Here is a 27,743-nt window from a genome sequence, read left to right on the forward strand (position 1 = left end):
CCCAACATGGGACTACTGTAATCCAGTCCAATCTATTGATTGGAGTGAGCGAAAATAATATTTCAAGGACTTAAGATTGGTAATGATAAATTGGACAACTTGTCACTGTTGAATTTATCACAACTAATTCGGAAGATACGTTCTAGAACTTTCTCTTCTGTGAGCCAAAATCCAACCTTGTTGCATGTAGCCTCTTCTGATTGGCCAGCCTTAACAGGCTTAGCCAAACTGCTTTGATTAGGTGATAAGTAACGTGACCTGCAAAGAGGCAGATGTTTTCTGATGGAGGGAGCTCTGCAGCTGCAGAGATCAGGCCAGGAGGGGTGCTGGGTAAATCAAAGAGAGCAGGAGATTAGGGAATGCCAGCCAGGCCTACCACTTCTTCCTGTCCCCCCATAGCCAGATGACAGCCCTGGGAATGGAATTTGCAGGAGGACTGGAAAGGGAGTGTTAAGGGACATGAGCCACACCAGTGGGTTGGTTTAGCCACCTCTTACTTTCAAGGAGAGAATCTCCATCTTGAATTTTAAATTGCAGTGCTTTGTGGGACAAACAAAAAGACCCACTTTAGAGGAAGCTGTCATGGTTTTGGGTGTACCCCACTGGTCATGAGTGCCCCCTGCTTGTCGCCCCAGAACATTGAATAAATATGTGAGAGCTGCAAGACAACTCAGTTCTGCTGCCTGAAACTACAAGGAGAAGAACTGCCCTCCTGGATCCCTGGTCTCCAGCCCAAAGGATTACACTCTGAAGGACTGCTCCTGCTGCACACTTGGAACTACAGTCCTGAGGACTGTGCCTTGCTTAAAAAAGGATTAAGGAGTAGACTCCCTGAAAGCAACAGGTTAACAGAGCTCACCCCACTATCTCTCACAAGAAGTCCCTAGCCTGGAGTGTGCCATGGGGACTTTGAAGGATTTGGCCAGGTGCATTTTACGAACTGTAGTCCCAACCTCAGGGGAGCAACTCAGAGACTCTGCAACCATGGATTGTATTGTGGACACTTTCAACCCTCAAGAGGAACTTCAGGAAGAAGTTCCAGATGTTTGGAGCGGCTTTTGGAAAAAGCTTCGAGAGTCGAGCCGACTACCTCGCACCATGACCCGGCCCAGATTTCAGGTACGTCCCGCTTAAAGCTCCGAAGCTCAAGGCTTCCAGGGGTTGACCAGGGGCTCTTGCGGACCCATGCCGACGAAGCCGCTAAGAATCCAGAAGTCGCAGTGAATCCGGCCTGCTGGAGAGGCCCTATCGACATTGAGAGAAAATGGTCCAAAAAGTTCCTAAGTCTGACGGTAAATTTTTGTTGGAGGCCTCCAGCTTAGTGTATCCGACCATGGCTCCTCCACAGTTGGCCTCAAACTTTGACTTTGTCCTGGTCAAGCTCATGTAGATGTCATAAAGTGGTGCTAGATGTTTATAAGCACTAGAAAGTGTTTGTTTAAAAATTCATATCTCCGGTTCTCTATATTGGATTTTGGTATTTATGGTGTCATTTTAATCATAAAAATATTTCCTATTTTTATAAATTGGTTGTGGATTTTTATTGTGTGTTGTCTTACTTATTTAATGAATTGTTGTTTTTAAATGCTTTGCACACCTGTCTCCTAAGTTGAGCCTGCTGTTCGTTGCCAGCTACCAAGAGTTTAGCGAGGGAATCCTTTTTTGAGACCATATATGTACGTTATGTTGCGTTGGTGGCCTTATTGGTAGTGGTAGCTGCATACTTACCCTACTAATAATTCACCATCCAACATCTGTTTTTGTAGGCAGTTGAGGTTTAAATATCCCAGTGGTGAGGGAATATTTATTACATTTTAATGCGGATGTAAGCATTTCACTGCTGATGGACTAAAATTAATTCTGTTTGGGAACACAATCCGGCATGTCAAAAAGATGTTATTTGGCAGAACGGTTCGAGCAGCAGCAGCTAATTGAGAATGAAGAGACACCCCTAAAATGCCCTGCGAGGGCCTCCAGTGAAAAGCATACTCTCCTTTTCATAACACATTCAACTGTGGGATTAAAATGATCCTCAAAATATATCTAGATGTCCAGGCAGTACGTTTTTGGTCTGTTGAACTCCTATTTTCTTTTGTATATGATCAAGACACAACATTACTTCTGTTACTTTTAATTGAAATTTTAAATATTCAAAATTGAATGCATGTTTTAAGTACGCAGGTCCAATAAGGGACAAAGAAATGACCTATATAGGCAGCCGGGCGATCGTCCGCCAGGGCGACTGATTATTTTACTCTCTCACCCAAATGTAGAAATGTGCGTCGGGATGACAGACATTTCGAGTATTCACAGGAACCGCCATCAAGCAGGTTCCAATGAGTACATTGTAACTTTTGACGTATGGCTCCGTCAAACATGATGGAGCTGTATGGCAAAGTTGCAAAGATTTTGTTTTGTTGTTGTTTTAGAAAACGAAACCCTAAAGGGGGATTTTATTTTTGAGAAGCAAAACAATGTGTCCCAGCCCCTTCACACCCCCATCACCATGGGAGCTGTTGACCATGTTGAGGGGAGGCATTTTTTTTTACTTTCCCTTACTGCCAGGCTTTTCCTGGCAGTGATGGGCAGTTAAAAAAGCTATATGTCCGCCCATCTAAATTGGACAGGGGGCGATATAGCCACTTATCAGTCGACCCTTAATCCGTCGAGCCATCCGAGACGTTTAGCCACAGTGAAGACTGAGTAGTCTCTACTGTTGCCAAGCAATGGTCCACCTGCCTTTGGCGAGTTGGCCATTCTGTAGGCAGAAAGGCTACTCCGTTGCCACAGAGTGCCTTTTTTGCAAACTTATAAATCGGGCCCCTAATTTTATTGAGACTGGTTAGAGTAGTGTGAAACGCAGCTAAGAAGACCTCAAACTCTGGTAACTCTGCCCAGGAAGTATTCTTCCTCAGTTCGCCATTCTTTACTTGAATTAGCTCCATATATTGCAATGCCAACTTAAAACAATGTGAATAATTTATGAATCAGAAACTGGCAATGTGCCCTTCGTCGAACAGTCATAATACAATTTGGTAAATTTGAACATAAGCCATCATTACCTTTTTTGAGCTACTAACGTTTATGAAGCTACCTTGTTATACCTTCTGGGAATGTCACACCAGGATAACAGTAGGAAACTGCCCTTTCAAAGGTAGAGTTATCCTTCTGCCAAGACCAGAGTCATTTTTTTCTCCCCAAATGATATTTTATTTTTGCCTTAGAGTACTTTGTACAGATCAGATTTTCTTTTTTATTAAGGGGCTTTAGAAGACCATGTAAGCAGCAGCGGCTGCTCCATTTACACACGCACACCACCCCCGGCCACACCTCTCATTTCATGCCCCACTGTTTCCCACATGTGCGACAGGCACAACCAGCATGTATCTACCCAACAACAAGCAGATGGGTACCAGATCCTTTTCTCCAAATTGCTATCCAGACCCCATACTGAGTCGCAAGTATATGCTCACACAATCACAAAGCAATGTACAGATGGATAACTTAAACATCCCAACCTGTCTTGCAGTGCTAAACATTCCGCACACCACAGCCGTTCACAAACTGTAGTTTCCACACAACAGAAATCAACAAACATGGAAACTTAATAACCGCGCATGCCTTACCAATAAGATTCATATGGTACATGTCTATATGCAATAATCACTAACGAAACCGGTCCCCAACCTAATGAAGTGCACAAGGCACATTTCTTTACAGAAGTATGTAGAATAGGTACATCCATGAGTGACAAATAAGACTGCAGTTTAATTAACATGGGGCCTGATTATGATGACGGTGGGACCACTACTGTCAGGCCATCGGTGGCGGTCCCACCGCCATCCAGCCCATTGGTCCGACTGCCGCATTAGGATGCAGGCGGTTGGCGCTCAGCTGTCGGGTCGGGGAGGGAGGGAGGGAGACTGCCACGTCCGACAGGCTCAAGGATCCCGTAAGGACTCCTATTCCCTGCAAAGAGGGCGGTGATTATGATGTCCCTTTCCGCCTGCCCTTTCATTGCGGTTCACCCACCATAAAAAGGCAGGCGGAAAATTAATTTGGGGGCCCTAGCAGAGCCCCTTTCCCCCTGGCCCTCCACTATGGTGCCTGTCACATGTTTTAAATGTGTATATTTTGTATTGTGGTGTGTGCTGCAGCCCGCAGCACACGCCGTAATGCAAGATATACACTTTGCGACTGCTGTGAAGGCAGTCGCATCGTAATTCGGGCAGTGGAACTGCCAACCTCTAGTCGGGCTGTCCTGCTTCCACCACAATGCTGGTCAGGCAAGAGTCTGACTGGCATCGTAATCCGGCCCTAAATCTCATTTTAATTTCACCACTGGACAATTGTCAGAAGATGTTTTGACTTTCCATGACCGTATACACTCTCACAATACAGTGTCCCTTCTTTCTCCATTGTCAATGGAGATAGTACCACTTCTCTTTCTCAACTAACAAGGAGGCCTTGGGTAGTCTTCAGCATCTTCCGGCTTGTCCCAATCAAACTTCAGCTTACTACATTACTTTATGATTTTTTTTTTTTTTTTATAAACAGATTTTATTCAGTGGCAACAATGCAGTCCATAGCAGTACAAAGAGGAGCCAGAACTTACAAGTCGCATTCAATAATAAGCCATTTACATCCATACAAAATAAACTCTGTTCAACGTCCTCCAGAAGTCATTGGTCTTGTGCAAGGTGTTGGCAGTTCCCTGAGTATAGTTCAGTGTCTTCGAACAAGCCAGGCACTACATCCTCTTAGTAGACATTCAACGTCCCAGCATTCTGTTCCAGTACTAACTCGTAATAATCAACAAAAAGAACCCTCCTTCTCCTCCCCTCCCACCCGCCCAGCACTTACCCACGCCCTCCCCCCAGGCATGTCGCTCAGTCATCCAATTCCCCTTTTGGTAATGTTATCCGGTTGTACAGGGCATCAGACATAGTATTTCCAGTAAGGTAGTTTTCTAAAAGGGTCTGCTCCCATTCAGTTTCTCCATGGGCATCACAATCTCTTGGACAGCCATCATAGTCACACAGTTAGGCCGGTATTCCGGTCTCCGTATCTGGGTACTACATTCCTTTATGATATCAGTCTACATAGCTAGCAACACCACTCTGACACCCAGATATGGCGAACAGTTAGTATGTGCATGTGGCAATCATAGATTTGTGTCAGCGTTTGAGATAATACAAAAATAGACTTTTACTTAGTCTGCAAATCAAATTTAACAATGTGATATTCTGTTTCCACTGTTTATTTTCCAAAGCTCTGGATGCAAAACAGATACGTTGCAGATCATTCATGTAAAAATATCTTGATACGAGGATCCAAATTATTCATGTAGCCTATTGTTCCCTGCACTGGACAACCATCTCTCTGTGGTGCTTCTCATTAATAGTACTATTTATCATTAACATGGACCTCTACATACTATAGCAGTACAGAGATCAAATACCAGGGACTCTGATGTATTTCTTTATGATGGAGTAAGATTAAAAGGCAGGATCTTCAAAGTCTCCACCCGGTCCAATAACAATACAGAACTAAAATAACCTAAGATGATCAGTTGGCTATTTGCCATATTCAGATATTTATTAGAAATGATCTCCCTGAAAGTGAAGGCCAGTATATACTACCATCCTGGATTATGTGGATATCAATAAAGTTAGATATAACCCTATCCATTTGATAGCTGGGTCACAGGAGTGGATACTGCTCATAATGTAGTAAAATCTTTCTCTGTCATACCTAGTCCTAGGAGCCCACATCTTTGTGCTCTTGGAGGTTCCACAGAGTAGGCAGCAAACCACTTACCCCCCCCCTCCCAAACATACCAGCAGTTTTCTTTTATCTTCCTTAGTGAGAAGGCTTAAAAATCACGGAGTTCAGCCAGATTTGGGTAAGCCTCAGTTCCCTTTAAAAGATGTGGCTCATTTTCATCTGCTTGAGATAACTGCACTTAGAGGTGATTTTCTGCATGACAGATTTGCTGCCTTGCGTACAGTGTAGTGAATCTGGGTTTGGTTGGTTTTCCTCCTTCCCCATCCATGTACTTGACTTAAGAGATGGCATAGGGCCACAGAAGCACCTCAACCTCTCGGCCGTTGGATTGAGCTAGGTTTGTGCTCTCTAGCCCTTGGGACCAAAAGACTCCTGACCAATCTCCTAGATGAGGCCCATGATGGGGTGATCTTAAAGGTATATCACACCATGTTGCCCCTCTTGGTGTTGCAAGAAAGAAGTCCAGCACTGTGGGACCACCTTGCTCCGTAGCTCCTTGTAACACTCGGACAGACTAAACCTACTTAAGCATACTCTCTTCAAATGGCCACTCCCCTGCAAATACTCAGCCAATCTGTTACTAACAAACGCAGTGATGTCCGTTGGTAGAACAAGGAACAATAACTGACAATTACTAAAGGGTTTGCAGAAAAACCATATACCCCTATCGGGCCCAAACATGAGACTTGGCTCAAAACACACTTGCATTCATTCCAAATTTCATTTCGATAGAAAGCATCTGCGACTTGTGCTTCCATATATTAACTTAAAAACTGGGCTGCTTGTCTGGTCAGCAAGGAGGCAAAAAGATCTATTTTGCATTGACCGCAAACTTGCTTGAGAAATTCTGATGCTCCATTTCTTTTGGTCCCTAAGGGTAAACCTAGCTTCAGCCACCACTACCCCTGCTTCCTCCCGATATAACCTGGAAAGCATTTTCCCTATAAATAATTGTCAGTAATGTAGTCCAAGACTCAAATTGCACTGACCTCATTGCAGCTATATTCAACTGTATGAGATGATCAACGTACTTGATAAAGTTTGAACTGTTGTTGAAATAACATACATGTATGATGAAAGTCCTTTGTGCATGGCTTGCAAAACTTCCAAGTTTATTTCATTCACTGCCTGCTCGCATATTAAGCCTGTTCTTTTGAAATAATTATTTAATTTTACTGGAGTGCTTGGCAGCCCTTCTATTCCCTGTTGTTACAGCACACAAATAGGTTGGGAAAAATAATTTATTATTATTTTTGTTAAAATATTGTTTCTTGACTTCGAGTACCACTCTGCAGTCCTTCTACAACTGAAACCTACAGAAGGAGCTGTATTTTTTGTCTCCCCAAGATTCATGCGTATTTGTGTGAGACCAGTGTGTGAAATTGATTTGTAATCTAAAAGATCTCTCAACAAGGATATAGTGAGATTTCTATTGCCAAGGACAATTGCATCCTTTTTGAGAAGCCCTGACAAGGAAACTAATAATGAGTTGGGCAAATAAGGGTGGTTCAAAACAGCTGCGGCTGTCCACCCCCCCCCCGTTCAGAACCCAGTATCTTTTGATAATAGATCAAAACAGTCTCGCTCTCTCACACAAAAAATGCACTAGTCTCCTTTATATAATGCTGTGAAAATACTGACTGCTTTCATTCACATACATGATTCCTTATCTGTCCCTTGAAAGGTGCAGGGAGGATCAGCCTCCACAACCCCAGCGACCACAACAGCACTATCCTTTGTGACAACCTCGCCAGCATCGGACTTAAACAACCCACCGACCCACAGAGCAGGACACACCCTCGACCCCATCTTCGCGGCAGGAAACCGCAACCCCGACAGACAAAGTCCCAGGAAAGCCGCCTGGTTCACTACTGCTCTCCATGAAGCTAGACGCACCTGCAGACGCCTGGAGAAACACCAAGACAATTGAAAACCACTCCACCTACAAGTACGCCATGACGGACTACCACAACCAGATCAGAGCCACCAAGAGGAACTTCATCCACAACAAAATCCTGGCCAACTCCAAGGAACTTTTCAGTGTCATTAAAGAATTCACCAACCCACGCAGCAAAGCCACAGACATCAGAGATCAAAAACCTCTACGATAACTTCATTGACCATCCACCAGGCGCCACAGACTGCACCCATCCCCCAGAAACACCAGCCAGCCCACCATCTCCAACTGGACACCGATCACCGCCTCGACCATGAAAAGCATCCACTCCTTTGGGGTGGTGGCACTGACCCGTGCCCCCCTCACATCTACCACAGAGCACCACCTTCAAAACGGGCACCTTCCCAGACGACTGGAATCGCGCAGAAGTCAGACCCCTCCTCAACAACTATCGGTCCATCTTGCTCCTCCCCTTCACAGCCAAAGTTGCAGAGAAAACAGTCAACAGGAAACATATGGTTCATTGAATAGAACGCTGTCCTCGACCTGTCCCAATACGGTTTCCGGAGCAACTACAGCACAGAGACCGCTCTACTGGCCACCACAGACGACATCCGCATCCTCCTGGACCAAGGCCACTCCGCAGCCCTCATCCTACTCGACCTATCAGCAGCCTTCGACACCGTCTCCCACCGCACACTAGTCACCAGACTACACAAAGCATGGCATACAAGGAACAACCCAGGATTGGATCTGATCATTCCTCACCGGAAGAAGCCAAAGGATCAGCCTCCCACCCTTCCTCTCCGATCCCACGAAAATCACCTGCGGAGTCCCACAGGGTTCATCACTGAGCCTCACCCTCTTCAACATCTACATGGCCCCCCTCACAGCCATCGTCCAACAACACTGCCTCAATATTGTATCCTACGCCAACATCCTCTCCCTCACCAAAGACCCCACCACTGCCAAACTCAACTTCCAGAAAGGAATGCAAGACATCCATCCAGGATGACTAACAGCTGCCTGAAGCTCAACGCAGAGAAGACAGAAGTCCTTTTCCTCAGTACCACCCCTTCTGCATGGGACAGCACCTGGTGGCCGACCGCTCTCGGAAGCTCACCTACCCCCTCAGACCACGCCAAGAACCTCGGCATCACACTTGTCTCATCACTCACCATGAACCGACAGGCCAACGCCGTCACCTCCAGCTGCTTCAACACCCTCCCCACCCTCGCAAGACCTTCAAGTGGATCCCCCCTGAGTCAAGGAAGACCATCACCCACACACATCATCAGCAGACTGGACTATGGAAACGCCGGCATCAACAAGTCCGTACTCTGCTAACTCCAGACAATACAGAACACCGCCGCCAGACTCATCCTCGGCATCCCCCGACACGAACACATCAGCCAACACCTAAGAAGTCTCCACTGGCTTCCCGTGGAGAAAAGAGTCCCTTTCAAAATCCTCATTCACGCCTACAAATGCCTAGACAACAACGGACACAAATACCTCAACAACAGAATCAACTTCCACGTACACAAAAGAAACCTCTGATCTCCCAACCTCGCAGTGGCCGAAACCCAGCGCATCCACAGAGCCAGAGCAGGCGGAAGATCCTTCTCTCACATTGCAGGCAAGACCTTGAACGAGCTTCCGGCAGACATCAGACGCGCCCCCTCCCTGAACACCTTCAGGAAGACCCTCAAGACCTGGCTCTTTGGCTAAAAGGATCTACGGACCCCCTCTGTGCCTTGAGACCCTCATGGGTGAGTAGCACGCGTACAATTCCCTGATTGATTGATTGATCGGCAATCTCTGTTCACCGCTAGCCCTGCGTAGGACCCCTCCACCCTCTTTACACTTTTTTCACTGTGGCACCCCATCAGTGTAATATTTGTTTAGAAAAGATGGTGATAACTTGGTTCTTCTGAACCGACCTTGAGAATAATGCATTCTCATTTGACTTACTATACAGATGACTGCATTACCAAGCTTTAAGCCTGGTTCACTCAAGGGTCAGATCAGTAGCTCTAAGATTCCCATGTCCTGCAGACTGTCTGACCGTATGCTAGAAAATGTGATGGTTAATACAGTCTGTCTCTGATTCAGCCCTGTAAATACAGTTTCTCCAATGCTGCTTAAAAACATAGCATCTACCCTTGTTAAGCCTATACTTATTTTTCCCCAGAAGTTTGCACTTATAAGCATTATATAAATGTTCTTGGCTGTTGAAATATACACCACTTCAAAAACAAGGTTAACATATAAAATCGTTTTCTGGGTTTTTTTCCACATGTTTTCAAAAGTAATAATAATCTCCAGACTCCAAATAAAGTACATTAGGCCTCAATCTATACTGTCAGCTCGGTTAATGTATAAAGCACACATTAAACTAGTGTACAATAAGTACCTAAGGTACTATTGTCCATGTTAGCTGTAACACTCTCATTCATTACTGTGCTTGGAACGTAATTTCATGAACATTTGGCTTTTTATAACTGAAGATAAGTATTGCATATGTACGGTTTTGTTCCACTTGCTTCAATTGATAGGCTTCATCAATTTTCTTTATAGTGTTGATTGTTTTGCCTGTTTTAGATTGGAATGCAGCCTGTGTGGGATCTCACACTCTGGAGCATTAAAGTTATGCTTTTTGAAATATTTTAACCGTCTGATCATAAGTCCCTTTGCATCAACAGCTTCCACGCTTTCCATTAAATTGAAGCTATTGATTTCGCTTGTTCTTTTCATCTATTCCTGGTCTTCTAGGTGTACTTCCTGTTTAGTCTTACTTCTCCTCTCTGTAGAGAGTTCGTCCAGGTATGCAGTCCATCCTCTACATAGCAGATCCCAGGCTGGATAATGCCCACTCTCCCAGAGAAGGCCACCATTTGAATCATCAGGTCAGTCAACTTGTTCTTTATCAGTCTGCAAATGTCGTGTTAGACTGACATAAACTAGTAGAATCAGTATTTCTCAGAAATCCTATTAACTTTATTTGGCATCCATGTAGCATAAAAGATGCATATTTAATTAAACATGCAGAGGGAAAAAACATAGAATGAATAAATACTTCTTGCAAAACAGCGTAAAAATTGGTACAGTGTTTCATTAGAAGCTAATTTTGATACAAAACAAATTGAACTAACATTGTAATATTTTCTCTTTTAATGACCGTTGTTGTTCTTATGACCATAGTCACTAAAATTGGCATTTAAAATGGTGAATTTTACTGGGATCAGAAAACATGTTTGTTCGCACAATTAATTTGTGACTGGCACCATGCAATTACATTTTAATCGGGGTTCTTGTAGCTTTAATATGTATTGAAACCTGTTTCTAACCCTGAAACTTAGAAGTTATCGTTAAATCCACAATTCATAACTTTTGACTCATGAACCTCCCAATTCCTTCCTGGAATTACAGGCAATGGTAATCCTGACTTAAGTTGATCAAATTTGCCATATTATGCCGAGCGCATTTTACTAGTTGATCGCACTTACATTTTCCAAGAAAGATTAGAAACTGGAACATTCATAGATACTCCTACTATTAGTGCAAGACATACTTACAACAGAAAATTTACAAATCTGAAATAACACCCATTTTAGTCATCAAAGTAATACCAGTCAGTCTGGATGCACATTTACATTATACATAAGGGACAAACCATACTTATTGCTTATAAATCCTATTTCTATACTTTAGCATAGGAGTGATTTAATCCAGTAGAGAAAATACTGCTGTGCAAATTGCAGCTGTCAAAGAACAACCCACAGCCCAAGGAAAGAAACTAATTGTAACTCCAATACCATCCTTGAAAGCTGCAACTAAAGCAAGCATCTCCAAATCATGTGCCTTGTATGTTCATCAGGTCCACTGTGCCACAAGTCTTGCCAGTACTGCCATACAATTTGAATATGATCCTACATTAAGAATACAAGAATTCTTATAGTATCAATATGTAATACCCAGTGCCCATAAATTATGCGTCAAGAAAAGGCAAATTATGCAGCATAATGTGGCACATTTTGTAATAGTATTACTTGATTATTTTGTCATTTTTCAATTTGACACTGCCTTGGCATTGGCCGTGGTATACCCGAGGCCCTGTCTACAAGACAATGGCATAACTATCATGAAGGTTTCTATACTGATTGATCAGCAGCGGGCATGAAACCGCAATATTATGAGTCTTGTACAACAGTGCAAGGGAGAGTTAAGGGCACAGAATTTAAAATTTAACATATGTGAAGTCCTTAAGTGATTTGATAGCACAGATTGCAAACTTAAATGTACTCCTCAGCCTTCCAGAAATATGATAAATCAGTTCCTGCCTTATTTGTATCAAATTCATAATTTTGTCTACAGGAATTAAGGTTGCCTTTAAAACTTTGGGAAATCAATGATTACAACAACTTACAAGGAAAAGGAATACAAGCAAAAGCTTTGAGCTTGGCTGGCTGCCTTCCAACAACTGCTTCTATTGGTAGAGGTCTAGCACAGGCTGGCCCACCAGATTGAGGGAGATCACTCTAAAGGCAAATCGGTGCTCTTAATCAGACTTCGAAATCATCTGTGAAGGTTTGCATATTAGCGACCGACTGGTCAGAAATCTGCATCGACCCAATCTCAACACACAAAAATACCCCAATTCCTGGATTCCCATGGAGGTACAGCTAATTCCTGGGACAAGATGGCTTCCTTACATTCAGCATACCTAAAATGCTACATCCAAATGAATCAAATTGATTAGACCTAATAAAAGCAGCTTATGCAGGAATAGGCTATGCATTTGATGGATTATCCACAATATTATGCCTCCCACAGGAGTGTAACTGGTGGTCTCTAATGCCAAAACAAACCAAACAGTACATACTAAAATGTGACATTTGTAAAAAACCTAAATAAAGCATTCTGCAGGTATTGGCCTGACGTGGAGGAAAATGACCTCTTGAGCCTGGAGCTCTGTCTCCGTGATGCCACATATCCCTCAAAAAACAAAGCTGGACTTCCACTGATGCTTGGAAGTATGAGGATCGGGCTCAGGACCATGTAAGAACAAAGGATAAGGTTCCGTAAAGTCTCCTTGAGCCGGAATTCGACAGCCCGGCGGCTGCCATCATGGCCGTTCCCGTCCTTGCAACGAGGGGAGGCCTGTGTTCCAGGATCTACTGCAATCGCCAAGCTCACTAATGTTCAGAAGACGCTGCTTCTTCACTACCTCCGAAAAGAACTAAAAATGACTGCCACTCTTGTCAAAATCGATCACCGCGCCATGAATACCCCCCTAACTAGCGAACGGCCTAACGCCAATTGAGTGATGCCACAGACTGACCATAAGTGAGCCATAACTGGGCTCGCTCAAGTCATGACGGCCGGTATTACTTCTACTACCACCTAGCAGCCTACTCCTTTTAATGTTCAAATGCCTACCTTCTGTGAGCACTTGGTATCTAGCCAGTGCTTATACCACTCTGAGTGCTCTACTCGGTGCACAACGTCTGACTCTGTATCCTGCTGGGCCCTGCTGTGTGATTGCACCTTTCTGCTACTTTGCATTTATAGCAGCCTGAAGACACCTGATTGTGCCAGCCTGTGCATTGTTGCAAGATCGCTTTCTGATGCTGACAGCAGGACCTTCCCCATGCACCTGATCAACCCATACTTGCTCGTCTGCCAGCCATGCAACCATATTCCCCCAGATAATCCCCCAAATAATCATGCAGAGAATCTTCGAAACCAGTAGTGAGGCCTGCTCTCACCGTAGCCTGCTCTCACAGTAGCGAAGCCTGCTCTCACACCCGACCCGAGTTGCTTGCTTTCACACCCGATTAGAGTTACCGCAGGTGAACACTCACACTCAATCATTCAGGTACAATGACACGGTCCTAGCATAAACAAGCAATACCCCTCTATAAAGCGCCAGTCTGAGGAGAAGAAGATTGGCGTTGAGCTGTTGGATCTGTTGCAAATTGCAGTGATCTGTGGTGAACTATGATCTACGGAGAGCTAAAGCTGAGAACTTCTGAGAGCTGTGTAAAACTGGATTATGTGGCACTGTGTGGTTCTGTAGGTAATGTAAAGTACCACACCCATCATCTCTATTGCCCGATAGGCACTACAGCTGCCCCTCCTCACCACCATCCCCCACTGTCTACTACTCCACCAGTTGCCCTCCACCATCTCCGGACAGGGCTGATTGCGGAATATACGTGGCATATTGTGAATGCCATGTGTGAGCTGTGTGTACAGCGCAGGCACTGACAGAGGCATGAATGTAGTGCATGAGTGTATTGCATAAGTTGCATGAAGACACAAACTCATCAACTGAACTCCAAATGATCTGCTCTCAATAACGATTTCCTAAGGATTCTGGCTTCTCCATAATTTCCTTATTAAACTACAAGCGTTACACTGCTTACTTTCAGTATTCTACACCTACGCTCTCTCGCCTAGATCAACACAGCAGCCAAGACACAGTAAGCACATTCACAACAGGAAACGTGGCCTACAAATCTGCAAGTGGTGTGTGCCTGCAGACAGTAAGTACCTGCGTGAAGTGAGGACCTGCAAGTTCATGTAAACAATAACAACCGACAAGTAGCTGATACAGCTGATGAGCTGAAAGTGCCTCTACAGCAGTCTCTCCAATCCTCAAACGGGTGCCTGCCTTGGTTCTGCTCCTACTGCCTGCAATTCTTCTACAACAAACGAACATCAAGATGACTGAAAAGGACTCAAAATCTACAACAAAAAGAACAAACCCAATCCGCCAACTCTAGAATCTCCCATCAAAAGCAAAACTGAGCTCCAAGACGCTATGGGCTCCATCCTCAAAAAACCCGCTCCTGTGTTCGACAGCTTGACCAAACAACAATGGTTAGCATGGACATAATGCAACCAGATGTTGCTGGAATGAGACCCGACATCGGACAAATAGCCTCTAAATTATCTGCAGCTGAAGCGCATTAGCAATCTGGAGGACAAATCTCTCACTACAAAAAAAAAGACCTCCGCTCGCTCCACAAATCCTCAAACTTGATGCAACGTTCAATTGCTGAATTGGAAGATAGAAACAGGAGGAGCAATGTACGATTCTTTGGCTTTCCTGAAAACGGTGATAAACAAAACGGCTCCTGCATCAACTTTCTGGGAGATTGGATACCAATACATAGCATATCTTTTGATAAAAGATTTTAACTTGAGAGAGCGCATCACATTCCAAAACTACAATCTGACCATACAAACCCATCTGGTCCACACAGATCAGTGCTTAATTTGTAAAAACATAAGTGCCTGGGCTCTCGTCTGCAGCTTCCGTTACACAGTGCCCTGCTATGCTGCCAATGATACTAAGAACAAAATTACTAACTATCACACTCCTATAAGTGTGACAATTCGGACTATTTCATGTCCCGAAAGCTAGAAGAATGGCTTGGGCGGCAGGTAAGTCATTTTTTATTAATATAGCATTAATAATTAACTGTTGTTGTGGTCCTCTCTAAATTAGTTAGACAGCGCCACTGTGTGCAGCCTGTCACATGCACTGGTGCTGACAATTAAGTATTGGTGCCGAGCACAGGAAACCACTGGCTCAAATTAAGCACTGACCCAGACGAATAATTTGCAAACCCCTCAGATACCAACACATAGAACCGATCCACAAATTCATTCGTAAACCTAATCGTATCTCCTGGGAGGGCCACCGGGTCACCATCTCACAAGACTGCTACAAATCCACGGTTCAAGCAAGAAAAGACTCCCTCTATGCCCAGACTACGGCGTATGAACGTTCCCTTCTCCGGTTCTGCCAGAGTTTGTATCTTCTGTAAAGGTTCAGCTCACTTACTCCACAACCAACGGGATCTGGCCTCCATCCTAGACAACATCCAAGAAGCCGAAATGGACACTTCTTCTAACGCAGGGCGGTCGTATTGTATTATCATTCTTTGTATCTCTCCCTTTGTAGTACATGCTGAGAAGACAGCTGTCCATTGTTCATATTTCCATATACCTTCTTATACCTGATTTATATCTGTTACTATTTGCAGGTTTTGTGTCCCTATCTGCTACTACAAGAGGTTGATGGATGCCTCGTATGTCTGAAATGATGGGATAAGATGTGATATTATCCATTACTGTTCTATGTTTTGAGATGCTATAAGATGCTAGTAGATGCCTATTGTGTCCAATAAGATGTGATAAGATAGGATTTTGTAACACAGTTATACCGTCAGTTACCACCTTTGGACACTAACCGATACCGCTATTATCCGACCACATGTTATGTCGACATGGGATACTAGGTGCTACTGGGAGATTCAATGTAGTCTCTGTGCTGGTATAGCTCCCCCGACATTGCTGGCACGGGTGGCGTTTGCACAAAGCCTTTATAGACCCTGCAAAACTTTTAAACTTCGATCGATTCATCTAATAGATGATCTCTATGTAGGTAGGTTACCTATGTGCCAACATGCGTCCATACTTTGCCACATAATAGTGCAGTGTTACGATAGGGATGATGGGGCTGGGGGTAACCTTACTCACTGCCTATAGAAGACTCTGCATTTCTAAACTGTGTGCCATCACATTCGTCACCTTCTTTTTCCACTGTTAACTGACTGATATTGTAGCTCCGCTCACCTACCCAACGTCGGGCCAATTGACCCCTTTTTTCTTTAAGATGGATCTGCTCTTACCTCCACAGTCGATTATCGCACTCTTTTTGCCCTGGTTATTCACACGCCTCAAGATACGCGTCAACCATCCTCCGCTTTTTGAGCCCATATTGTGGCAAAATGGAGATGGATAGTCTCCACTCTTAGGTCCCATGCACTTCCTGTTACAGGTGTGGGTGGGTAGGAGTAGGGAGGATAGGGTCGGTTTTCAATGCTGGTGGGCTCTCATTACTTGTGTTATTATTGTCTCATTGTTTTCTTTCCTCTCCTTCCTTCTATCTTCCTTCTTTCTTTTCCCTAATTCGCTGGTAGATATCCTACCTTCTAGGTCATGCCCAGGTCATCATTGGATTGTATTAGTTACAGTTTTAGCTCATGCATGATGGGCATACTGATCTCCTCACATGATACTCATGTATAGTAACAAACAAAGCAGTGATCATTGTACAAAGGTTCATGTATGAAAGGTGCGCTTCTACCACTGGGGGACATATCTGTATAGGTGTAATCTACTATCCCTGCTTGTAGTGTGCAGGCAACGTATATGGATGGACAGGAGTTTGTCAAGATGCTCCAGCACTGGGGGCCTGAGTAGTGCTTGTAGTATCAATCGGGTGTGTGAGCAAGTATGCCTTTAAGGGACCCCAGATGTCACGGAGGCATGAGGTGAGGGGGAGGAGTTCTGCGATCGTGAATGTCTGTTCCTGCCAGAACACCATGTCGCTGAGCCAGTCCTTGAATTTGTGTGCCCTCCCCTGACCCCACCTACATGCTATTCTTCTTTTAGCCAAGAGAAGGCTAAAGGACACACATTTCTGATGTGCCACTGCCAAATTTTCAGTGTAGCCCAACAAGGCAAGCAGAGGGGAAAACGGGAGTTGCAGTGAAGTCATCTGTTCTAGTGCTGTGAGGACTTGACGCCAGTAGGCTTGTACAGCGTCACAATCCCAGGCAAGATGCAGGAAATCTGCCCCCACAACACCGCAGCGATCACAACTGTTACTATCCTGCAATTTGTATCTACGCATTTTGGCTGAGGTAAAGTAAGTGCGGTGTAAGAATTTATAATGGATGATGTGTAGTCGACTACTGGATAAGCTTTGTTCGGTCTGGCAGGAACAGTATGACCATTGTCTATCTGTGATGTCATGTCCCACCTCGGCAGCCCATTTATCTCTGGCAGCGCAATGTGTTGGACCCAAGTCAGTGTATAAGCTATGATATAGTGTGGAGACTAAATGCGGTGCTGCGTAGTATCCTGCGCAGTGGGGCGACCTTCGGGGGCTCCAACAGGCACGCAGGCGTGTGCTCTTTGATACCCTGTCTCACACGAACATAGAGAAAAATGTCCATGGGAGAGGGCGTTTGTTTGGAAAATAATTGTTGTGATGTGGGAGACTTACCATTAAGATGGAGATCGTAAAGTCTGGATAGATAGGGAATTTGTTGCCTTCGTAGTGTAAAGTTTTTTTCTTGTCCCTGACTAGTTTTAGAGCGGCATCGCGGTCACGATAGTTAAGGAGACGAGCAACTATCTGGCGAGGATTGCTTCCTGAGGGAGGTCTAGGGCCTAAAGAATGATGTGCTTGTTCCACGATCAGCTGGGTGGAAAAGGCCTCCGCGCCAAAGGTGATGCGCAGCAAGCGCTCTAACTCCTCCATGCGCTCTGTGTTGGTGCTCTCAGGAATCCCAATGACTCGAATGTTGTTGCGCCTACTGCGTGCCTCATTTTTGGCTGCAATTACTTTGAGGAGCTTGTCCAGTTGCGGCATTTGCTGTGTCACCTGAGTCGTGGCGTCTTCGTTGTCGGAAATCCGTTTTTCCACCTCCTTGAGCTGTTCGTCGTGTTTATCCACTATCAGAACTATAAAGTCCATGCGACTATTCATGGAGTCCATTTTATTGGAGATTTCCGCAAGGCTGTGTTGCATGGCTAGGCGGAGAGTTTTGACTTTGTCGACTTTGGAGGCCTGAGGAGCCTGTGCTTGCTTGTCAATGGGTGGCTCTGGGTCATCTGAGCTGGAACGTGTGGCCACCTTTTTGGTGTCAAAGAGAAGTTTGGACTGGCGACCATCTGGTTTCCCCATGTCGATAAGAGTGTGGGGTGTCGGAGGTAGAGTGTCGGGGGGAGATGAGTGATAACTGGACGCCTTTCGCCGCCCAAGTGGCCCCCACCAGGGCGTCCCTTGCAGTCAGCGGGCCAGAAGGAGATAGCCCCCAGAGGGTCTGCCCCGCTGGGACACCAAGCGTATGCGGCGCGCAGGGCCTGTGTCTCCGCAGTAATCTACACACAAAAACACTGGAATACCGGATAAAGAACCTAGCTATGGTGATGTTTGACCCCAATTCAAGTTTGAGTTGGAAGGTCTGGTTTCAGACCAGAAAGAGCAATTGCTTTCTTGAGTCCCCTCACTCACCAGGGTTTCCCACTGGTGACATGCTTCATCATTTGGGTCCTCTCAATCTACTGCGGATTGAGGCGTGCTTCGACTCGCGAGGTTACGTAGGAGCACTTATAAGAGACTATGTGTGGTGCAGTGTTAGTGGAGTGGATGGAAAATGTATTAAAAATACCTGGCTAGTGTCCAGCCTGACTTAGCAAGGACACGAAGGATGAAGGCTGCGCACTTTTGACAGCAGTAGCAGAGGTAAGGTCCAGTGTACAGAATGGGCAAGCAGGATGAGTCTATATAGTGATGCGACGCAGGAGGGCTAAATTGCAAGAAGTCCACAGCAAGCTGCCTGTGATATCAGTAGGAGTGATTTGTTAGCTGGTGCGAGGCTTAGGAGAGTAGTGACTCAAGTCACTTGGCGAACCCTGCAGGCATCGAGGGGAAGAGGAGTGTCCGTGCCTGTGCGCCTTCTGTCACCCGAGTGGCCCCTACCATAGCATCCCCAGCCGGCAACGAGTCATCAGGAAATAGCTTCCAGGGGGTCTGCTCCGTCGGGGCACCAAGTGCAGGCAGCGCACAGCGCCTCTGTCATAGCAGCAGTCACCAGTTCGACTAGGCCAAGGTACTAAGGATTGGGGCTGTGCGTTGGTGATAGCAGTAGCGGGGAGAGGGTCTTGTGCACAGAATGGGCGAGCAGAGTGAGTCCCTATACCAATGTGGCACAGGAGGACTAAATTGCAGGGAGTCCACAGCCAGCCGCCTGTGTTGCCATTAGGAGTGATGTAGTAGCAGCAACGTTGCTGAAGAGAGTGGTGCCTCAATCCACTTGGCGAGCCCTGCAGGCATCAAGGTGGTAACTCACGGGTAGTACATGGGTCAAATTCCGGAGAGAGCGGTCATGTGGTAATTGCGAGAGCCGGTTCGATCTTGGAAGCCAAACAGCGCTGGTCTCACGTTGCAGCGGCTCACGCAGTGCGGAGGGCCGCAGGGCTGCACCGGATGAAGGAACGTGATGGTGTGCGCAGAGGGCGAATTTCTCCGTATATTAAGGAGTGTGTCGTCGCCAGGAAAGACAGCCGGCAAGTCGGTGAAGCGGCGGCACCATAAGGATGGTCTGGTGATTCTGGCAGGCAGGGCGCAATCAGTGCAAATTGACCAGGGCCCACACACCACGTGGGATCCCCGGTGTTCGCTTACCTACTCCGTCCAAGGAAGTCGTCCGCCAGGCACCACGCTCGGGGCCCCGCACAGCAAACCCCAGCAGCATCCGCGAGAGCAGATCTCAGCACCGGAGCCTAGCCCCCAATGCGTGTAGTTACTGCAGGCACTTTCAGCAAGAGAGGTGCGTGTAGAATTAGGATAAATGCCAAATTATGCCGCCAAGCAGCAAGAGCCTCACAGGTGCGTGGCCATCTTGGACGTGCGCCACCTAGAGCCCCCTCCTCACATGATAATCTCGGGGGAAGTGGCCCTAACTTAAAACACATTGGGCTGACATCACTTATTCATATGTCCAGACTCTTCTTCCCATCCCCCATGGCGGAATATGACAACATGCACATTCTTCCCCTCAATACATAGTGGCTGAATCATCCTGCTAAAAGGAGGAAAATTGATTACACATACAAATTGAAATGCAACTTAATACTCTTGCAGGAAGTCAAGCTCGCCTCCTTAGATATTCCCTCCTTCAAAGCATCTTGGTTTTCAGACGTTATTGGCTCACTGCCTATAAAAAGAAAAATTAGTTCTTACCATTATCACCAAATAAGCAAAAATGACTGTGTTAGACACACTCTCTGATCAGATTGGGAGGTGGATACTTAAATTGTCCAAATCTGGCAAATAATTTTATTTACTGAACATCTGTGCACCAAACTCTAGTGATATTGACTTCTGGAAAGACATTGAATTGATTTCAAATTTTCTCAATGACCCAAGAGGTGACTTCAACCTGCCACTCGACCCCAGGATTGACCGTAGCTCAAGAGCCGAATTTAGACCTTCACCATCCCACAAACTATTACATAAAATGGGTTCTAAATTCTCTCTTGCAGACACATGATGTATCCAAAAGCCGGATACAGGTGATTTACTTTTTTTATTCCATGCCACATCAATCTTTGCTGCTGGCCCATTAATGTCCGCAATTCGGGGATATAGGCTTTGCTGTATGGAGGTCTAACAATCTGAGCCAGAACTCGACCTGGACGCTCGCTCTCCCCGTATCGCTTCACGTTGTGATATTTCCCCATGAATATTATCTCCCGTTCAGCCGTGTTTCTGTATTCTGCGAACGGTGTCACCCGCTTATTTTCGACTTCAGGATCTTGTATGTGCAATAGCCTGGCGTCCAAGTCGGCTAATTCGCGTTCCAGACCGGATAAAGTGGTGCGTAAGTCGCGGAGCACCCCAGCGTGTTTAGAAATACATACCCCTTGTATGTATGCCTTAAAACCCTCCCAGAGCGTTGCGGCGTGTCCACTGAGCCCGTGTTTATGTCAAAGTATTCCTCGATTGCATCCCGGATTTCGTGTTGGAAGAGGTCATCATCTAGAGCACGACAGGGGAAGCGCCATAGTCTCTCAAAGCCCTCAGGGCGAGGAATCCCAAGGAGCAATACTACTGGGGAATGACCGGAGAATGTCCTAGGGAGAATGTGGAGTGTGCGACACCATCTGAGAAAACAGGGGGAAGTCAACCAAAAGTCAATCCTTGTCCATGTGTTATGGCAGCTGGTATAGTGGGTGAAGTCAGTGCGTGTTGGGTTGCGTGTCCTATATCCACTAGGGCTAACTGTTTGCGTAGTGACTGGAGAGCCTTACGTGAGCGTGTTTTGGGATCTGGGGCCAGTGAGGTGCTGTTCCGGGCCTGATCAGGGGCAATGTTAAAGTCACCTCCAAGCAAGAAGGTTATAGGGCCGAGTGTTAGGAGCTGGGAGAGCAAGGAATAATAAAAATCAGGGGTGTCATTTTTCGGGCCGTATGCACATACCATCGCTACCCTGTGTCCCATTGAAGTCCCCACTACTATTATGTACCTGCCTTCCTTGTCCTGTACTGTTGTGTGGAGACTGAAGGGGACCCGATTATGAATGAGGATAGCGGTGCCTCTAGCATCATTGCTAAAATTTGCAAAATATCTGTGGGATCCCCAGCTAGCCGCGAAGCGGTAAGAATTTGACGCAATTTGGACAAATGGGTTTCCCGCAGGAAGGCGACGTCTACCTTGTGACATATCAAGTAATGCAGCACGTGGCGTCTCTTGCGTGTGTCGTTCAGGTCACGGATGTTCCATGTCATTAGTGACAGTGCTGAGGGGCCATCACTGCGTCCAACTGGGCCATGTATGGAACAGAAGGTGCAAGAAGAATAGATGCATATGTGAACCAATATTGTTCATGACTGTGTCCAAACGTATCAATGGCAATATAAAACTAAGTGTATCCAACCCCCCCCCCCCCCCCCCCCCCCCAGCCTCCCCGCTCAACCAGCGAGGCAGAACCAAAATGCCCAAGGAAAGCCATAGTATCAATTGAACCATCAAATACATGGACGAAGCCCAAAAAAGGTTCATTCGTAATTCACAAGACCACATCACGGTGTACACCAATCGGGGGTGGCAACGCCATCACAATCGATCGGCAATCCAAAATGATTTTAAAACATAGTTTATTGGTTTTTTGTACAACCACATATAGATCCATACAAACTGTTTTTGCCTTGTTTTCCACATGCTCCCCGAGGATTAATCACAAACCCCCGGCAGTCATACAGTGCATAATACAAGGCCATGTAAATCTCTCCAGAGCTTATGCGTCAAACAAACAAAAAACCCCTCCATACCAAATACCCTACCCCTAAACACTATGAAAATTATAAATTCCCTCCCCCTCCCTCAGTCCTCACCAACAACTCAGGTGGCCGCCTCTGTCCTCTGGTATCCTACATTCCGAGGAATATCTATGTGTTGAGTTATATGATGTACCCAGCTTGTTCCCGGGCTATCCCCTCATCCCCGACTCGGTCTCCGCCATCAGCATACGGTTCATAATCTCATAGTGCCTGTACTAACGCCTCCCATGCAGCTGCCGCTTCTAGCGCCTTATCGTCGTTGCGTCTGCGCGACCATTGATACCGTAACGCGCCCTCACTGGTGGCCCATTTAAGAAATTCCCCTTTCCATCGTTTACTAGTGGGACCCACTGTTGCTTTCCAACGTTTCGTGATTTCTCGTTTCGCTAAAATAAGTCCCATATCTATGAATTTGCTCGTGATCTTAGTTTTGGGCGTGTGTGGGAACCAGTGCAATATACTAACGGCCATATAAAACACCAGCCGCCTCTCTGTCACCTCGCTCAGGGTATCTCCCACCTCTTTCCAGTAAAGACCCATCGCTGGGCAAGACCACAGCATATGATCCAATTCCACCCCAGTTCTCATGCATCTGGGACATGCCGCCCCCTCAACCTTAAAATATCTCTGGATTTTCCCAGGTGTCAAGTATGCTCTGTGGAGGATATAGAAGTGCACTAGCTGAAACCTTGCGTTCCTCGTGCTCTTCCAGGCTCGTCGCACTATCTGCGCCCAGGCTGTCTCCGGGATAGCTTTACCTAGATCAGTTTCCCACTTCTCCTTCAATTCAGTTAGGGGCGGTAGGTTTTCCAGAAGCATTCTAGATCGGCAATCCAAAATGATGTAGAGAATAAAACAATATCCCATTGTGTTACATAGGAATACAAAATAGGCCAGATATGAGATCAACCCGTGCCCGACCCAGAAAAAAGTTCCATACTGGCATCTGAGCCACTGTGGGACGGAGAGAGTCTGCGATCTTCGCCAGGAAGCGGATTATTTTGTTTGTAGATTCGGCAAAATTCTTGAACCTCTGCTGGACTGTCAAATTCTGGCTCACCCTCCGGTCTCCACCCGCAGGCGTACAGGGTCGAGCATGCCATACTTTAATCCGAGATTCCTGAGCGTGGCTTTGATGCCGTTTTACTTGCGGCGGGCCTCTTTGACCATGATGTTGAAGTCTGGGTACAATGACAGTTTGGTGCCTTGCCATATGGTTTCACCACGTCCGCGGGCTCGGCGAAGAGCAGTGTTGCGGTCTCTAAAGTTCATGAGGCACGCAATGATGGGCCTGGGTGGGTAGCCGGGGTTGGGTCTTGTCCCTAGAGTCCGGTGGGCACGCTCTACGACGAAGCCGGGGGTGAAGGAGTCCCTACCAAAAAGATCAACTAGGATGCGGATGTTGTTGCGGCGACTGCGGACCTCTAAATCTTCATTGTTGACGGCGACGTCTTTTAGAATGCGCTCCACACGTTCAAGTCTTTTTAAGGATTGTGCCGTGCCGTCCTCTAGGTCGGATATGCGGGATTCCGCCACGTCGCTGCGTCTATCATGTGCTTGAATCTTTGAGTCCAGATCTGAAATATTTTTATACAGTGCGTCGAATTTCACATCCAGGGCCTTGAATCCTGCTCTCATCTCCTGAAGAAGTGAAATAATTGGGCCATTGATATCCTCGGAACGTGCCACGTTCTGTCCACCCTCTGCCATGCTGGTAGATTCTTCTGAGGCGGTCTCTGCAAGCTTATTGAAGGGAAGGAGTCTTTGCCGCAGATCTTTGCGGACCATGCCGCTGTGTCAGTGATAGACACAGACGTAGATAGGAGCGCCAAGGGCAGACAAGCAGTAATGAGGTACCACGGGCGTCAGTGCACAGGGGAGAATGTCCATATGCGTGTGTATCCGCAGCTCCGTTGTCGCTGGAGCCCTCCAGGAGTACTATTACAGGGGCTGCCAGTAGCAGAGAGTGCTAGACAGAGACCTGCTAGATGGTGTGGTCTTGAAGGTGTAAGGGCCTGGTATAAAGAGGGACGTTGGGTGTCCAGGTGTCAGGACCAGTGGCATGGGGGCCCACTTGAATCCGGCAGCTGTAGGCAGAGGGAGGCATCAACAAATGCGCTGGGGTCGCAACGCGACCCGGGGAAGCGGCCGAAATCAGAAATCCGGGGGCAGCGGGGAGGGGCGCAGCGAGGCGGCAGGCCGCGGGAGACAGCCAAGAGCGGGCCCAGCGATCGCGCTATGTGGTGCATCTACAGGCCTGGGGGCCGTAACGATGGGTGGATACGTGGGCCCTGTCCCCTTGCACACCCGTATCGCAGCGAGGGGGGGACGTACACCTTAGATAGCGTGAGGCCAGACGGGGCCGAGACCCACTGCGATCGGCATGGAAACCGCAAATCAGCCGCCCCGCATCACGGCACACTCACCCACTTCACCCCGCGTCCCGGTAGCCAGTCCGCAGGGCTCCGCTTCCTCCTCTTCACGCCGCCTCAATCTCCTCCAGATCACGCCGCTGCCATTGTGGAGCAGAGACGCATTCTTTTAACGGCACGTATCTCTGAATCCGCTCTCCCGTTCACCAAGCTGCTGGGCTCACAGGGCATCAGAATTCTTTATGTGCTTGGCTGCGGTAGGCTCATGGCAGTTGGCCTTATAAATATTTGGGATAGATCTGGAATGCCGGATCATTTTGCGGAGCTTCAGAGCCACGCGGTCATCTTGGTCCGCGGCTTGGCCACGCCCTCCTTGAGGAGGATTTTGTTTCCTGACCGGTTTGAGCAGTTGGTATGGGAGAGGGGGTTGGGGATTGTTTGGTAGTTTATGCTGTGCCGATCAATTTGAACTGGTTATTGTACTGTATTGCTGTGCTGGTTGCCGTGTTTTCCTCTGCTCTATCTGCTGAATTTACCGTTCCTGCCTTAGACTGACCAACGTGGACAGCACTGATGCCTGTCCTCCTTGCACAAGCACCCCTTAAATGTCGAACATTGAATGTTAGGGGGTTGGGAAACCCGCACAAGCAATGACACATCCTGTCCTACCTTGACCGACATAGCATTCACTTTCTTCTGTTTCAAGAGACGCACCTGAGCAAAGCTACTAGCACAACTTTCGCATGTAGATGGGCTTCCCATAGACAATTTTCCACGTATTCTTCTTTTGAGTGCAGGACAGTCATCCGCATACGTAGGTGTGTGCCATACATACCGATGAATGCAAAAAGAATAATTGATGGACAGAATGCAGAACAATGTCATACATTAACCTAAGTACAGAGATCTGTGCCTAAATCCATTCTTTTTTTTGCTCACCATGCCATTCCTGTTTAGACCCAGCCATATGCAAATCAGTCTTGACCCTGCGCCCAATGGGAACAGTCCAGCCCGAACTGCCAGGCCAGGTCCTCCCCTCCCTGGACTGGAAACCAGCATCCTAGGACCGGTTTCGGGCTTTCAGCCTTTATCAGCCAGGATAGCTTGACTCCAGTGGCATGGAGAGCATGGCACCCACGTCTGGGCATACACAAACAGGGTCAAGATGGATTTGCATATGGCTGGGTCCAAACGGGGGTGGTGTGGTGAGCAAAAGAATGATGGATTAAACCCAGATCCTTGTGACTGAGGGTGAATGTTTGCATTGTCCAGCATTCCGTCCATCAATTTTTTTTTCTTTTGCATATTTCGCCCTAAGTGGGAAGGGTATGCCCAGACGTGGGTCCCGTGCTCACTACACCACTAGATTCAAGCTAGCCTGGCTGATGAAGGGTGATGCCCTGAAACCAGTCCTAAGATGCTTGTTTCCGGTCCAGGGAGGACCTGGCTTGGCAGTTCGGGCTGGACTGTTCCCACAAGGAACAGGGTCAAGACTGATGTGCATATGGCTGGGTCCAAACTGGGGTGGTGTGGTGAGCAAAAGCCTGATGGATTAAACCCAGATCCTTGTGACTGGGGGTGAATGTTTGCATTGTCCAGCATTCCGTCCATCAATTGTTTCTTTTGCGTACATACCGATGGGCTCAATAAATGAAGTACAGGGCCGATACACAATAATGTAGGGGGAAACTACTGTCCCATGCCCTTACCATTGTGAATGGCTATGGGCCGAATGCATATGAACCCTCATTGTTAGATTGCCTTTGGGGCCAAATCACATCCATAGGCCCGTTTCTGCTCCTGTGGAGCGGAGACTTTAACGTGACCTTGGCTGCGGACGTGGACCGATCATATATACTGCCTTCATATTGCAGCATTGCTTCTCACCACCTCCAAGATATCATTGAGGATCACAACCTGCTCTACGTGTCGTGAACACGCCACCCGATTGCTAGGGAGGGTTCTTTGTATTTGGGAGTACATGAGAGCTGGTCCAGATTAGAATACTGGATAGTCTCCTGAGGAGTGTTGCCTTGGGCGTGGGAATTTTCCCATCTTACATGCACGTATTCTTACCACTTCCCAGTCCTACTTGTCCTATACATTCCAACCAAGACTATCCTTAGCACAAACTGGCGCCTGTCTCCGAGTTGCTTTTGCATCAACTGTTCCGTGAGGAACATTGGCACAAAAATCTGATTCTTCACCAGAAACACGAATCCAGTATCAATAGTCTCCACAATTTGGGAGGCGTTCAAAGTTACCGTAAAGGGGGTTGTGCCTTTCTAAAAATGGTGAGGTCTTACTTTCTCTGCGCCATCATCTTGCCTGTCTTGAAGGCGACCGTAAGCAATTAGAAGCCCAATTGGGGGATGCTGACGATGCCCGGCTGGCTCAACGGATTAGGACTGTAATGTCTGAATTTCATGACGTTGCTAACAGATAATGTATTTTTCAGTGTAAATATGCTACGGCCAGAGCCAACGAAAAGGGTGAGCACCCAGAGCACACTCTGGCCATGATGATCAGTCTCCTAGTGAACGGGAATGATATTTTGCGCGCCTGTGATTAACAAGGGCAACTGCATATGGATACCCAAAGTATCCTTCTAAGTCCCTCTACACTTCGAGGAGGGAGGCTCTCATAGATGCTGACTCCTATCTGGAAGACACATTACTGGGTTGGCGGAGTACCGAGCAGAGAAATTTATTAGCCCAATATGTGGATATTCAGCGCCGATACTGGTCTGCCTT

General features: G+C 46.7%; 1 protein-coding gene across 6 annotated transcripts in view; it reads left to right on the forward strand.

Annotated features, from left to right (window-relative positions):
* GABPB1 (GA binding protein transcription factor subunit beta 1) overlaps positions 1–27,743 on the forward strand; it is a 600,584-nt gene that overhangs the window by 17,394 nt on the left and 555,447 nt on the right. For all 6 annotated transcript variants that reach the window (XM_085644252.1, XM_085644253.1, XM_085644254.1 and 3 more), the window contains exon 2: positions 10,460–10,593. In XM_085644252.1, the coding sequence (XP_085500378.1) occupies positions 10,513–10,593 (81 nt within the window). In that variant the 5' untranslated portion in view covers positions 10,460–10,512. The remainder of the gene's footprint in view (positions 1–10,459; positions 10,594–27,743) is intronic.

Source organism: Triturus cristatus, chromosome 3_1, assembly GCF_964204655.1.
Source record: "Triturus cristatus chromosome 3_1, aTriCri1.1, whole genome shotgun sequence".
Classification (NCBI taxonomy): domain Eukaryota; kingdom Metazoa; phylum Chordata; class Amphibia; order Caudata; family Salamandridae; genus Triturus; species Triturus cristatus.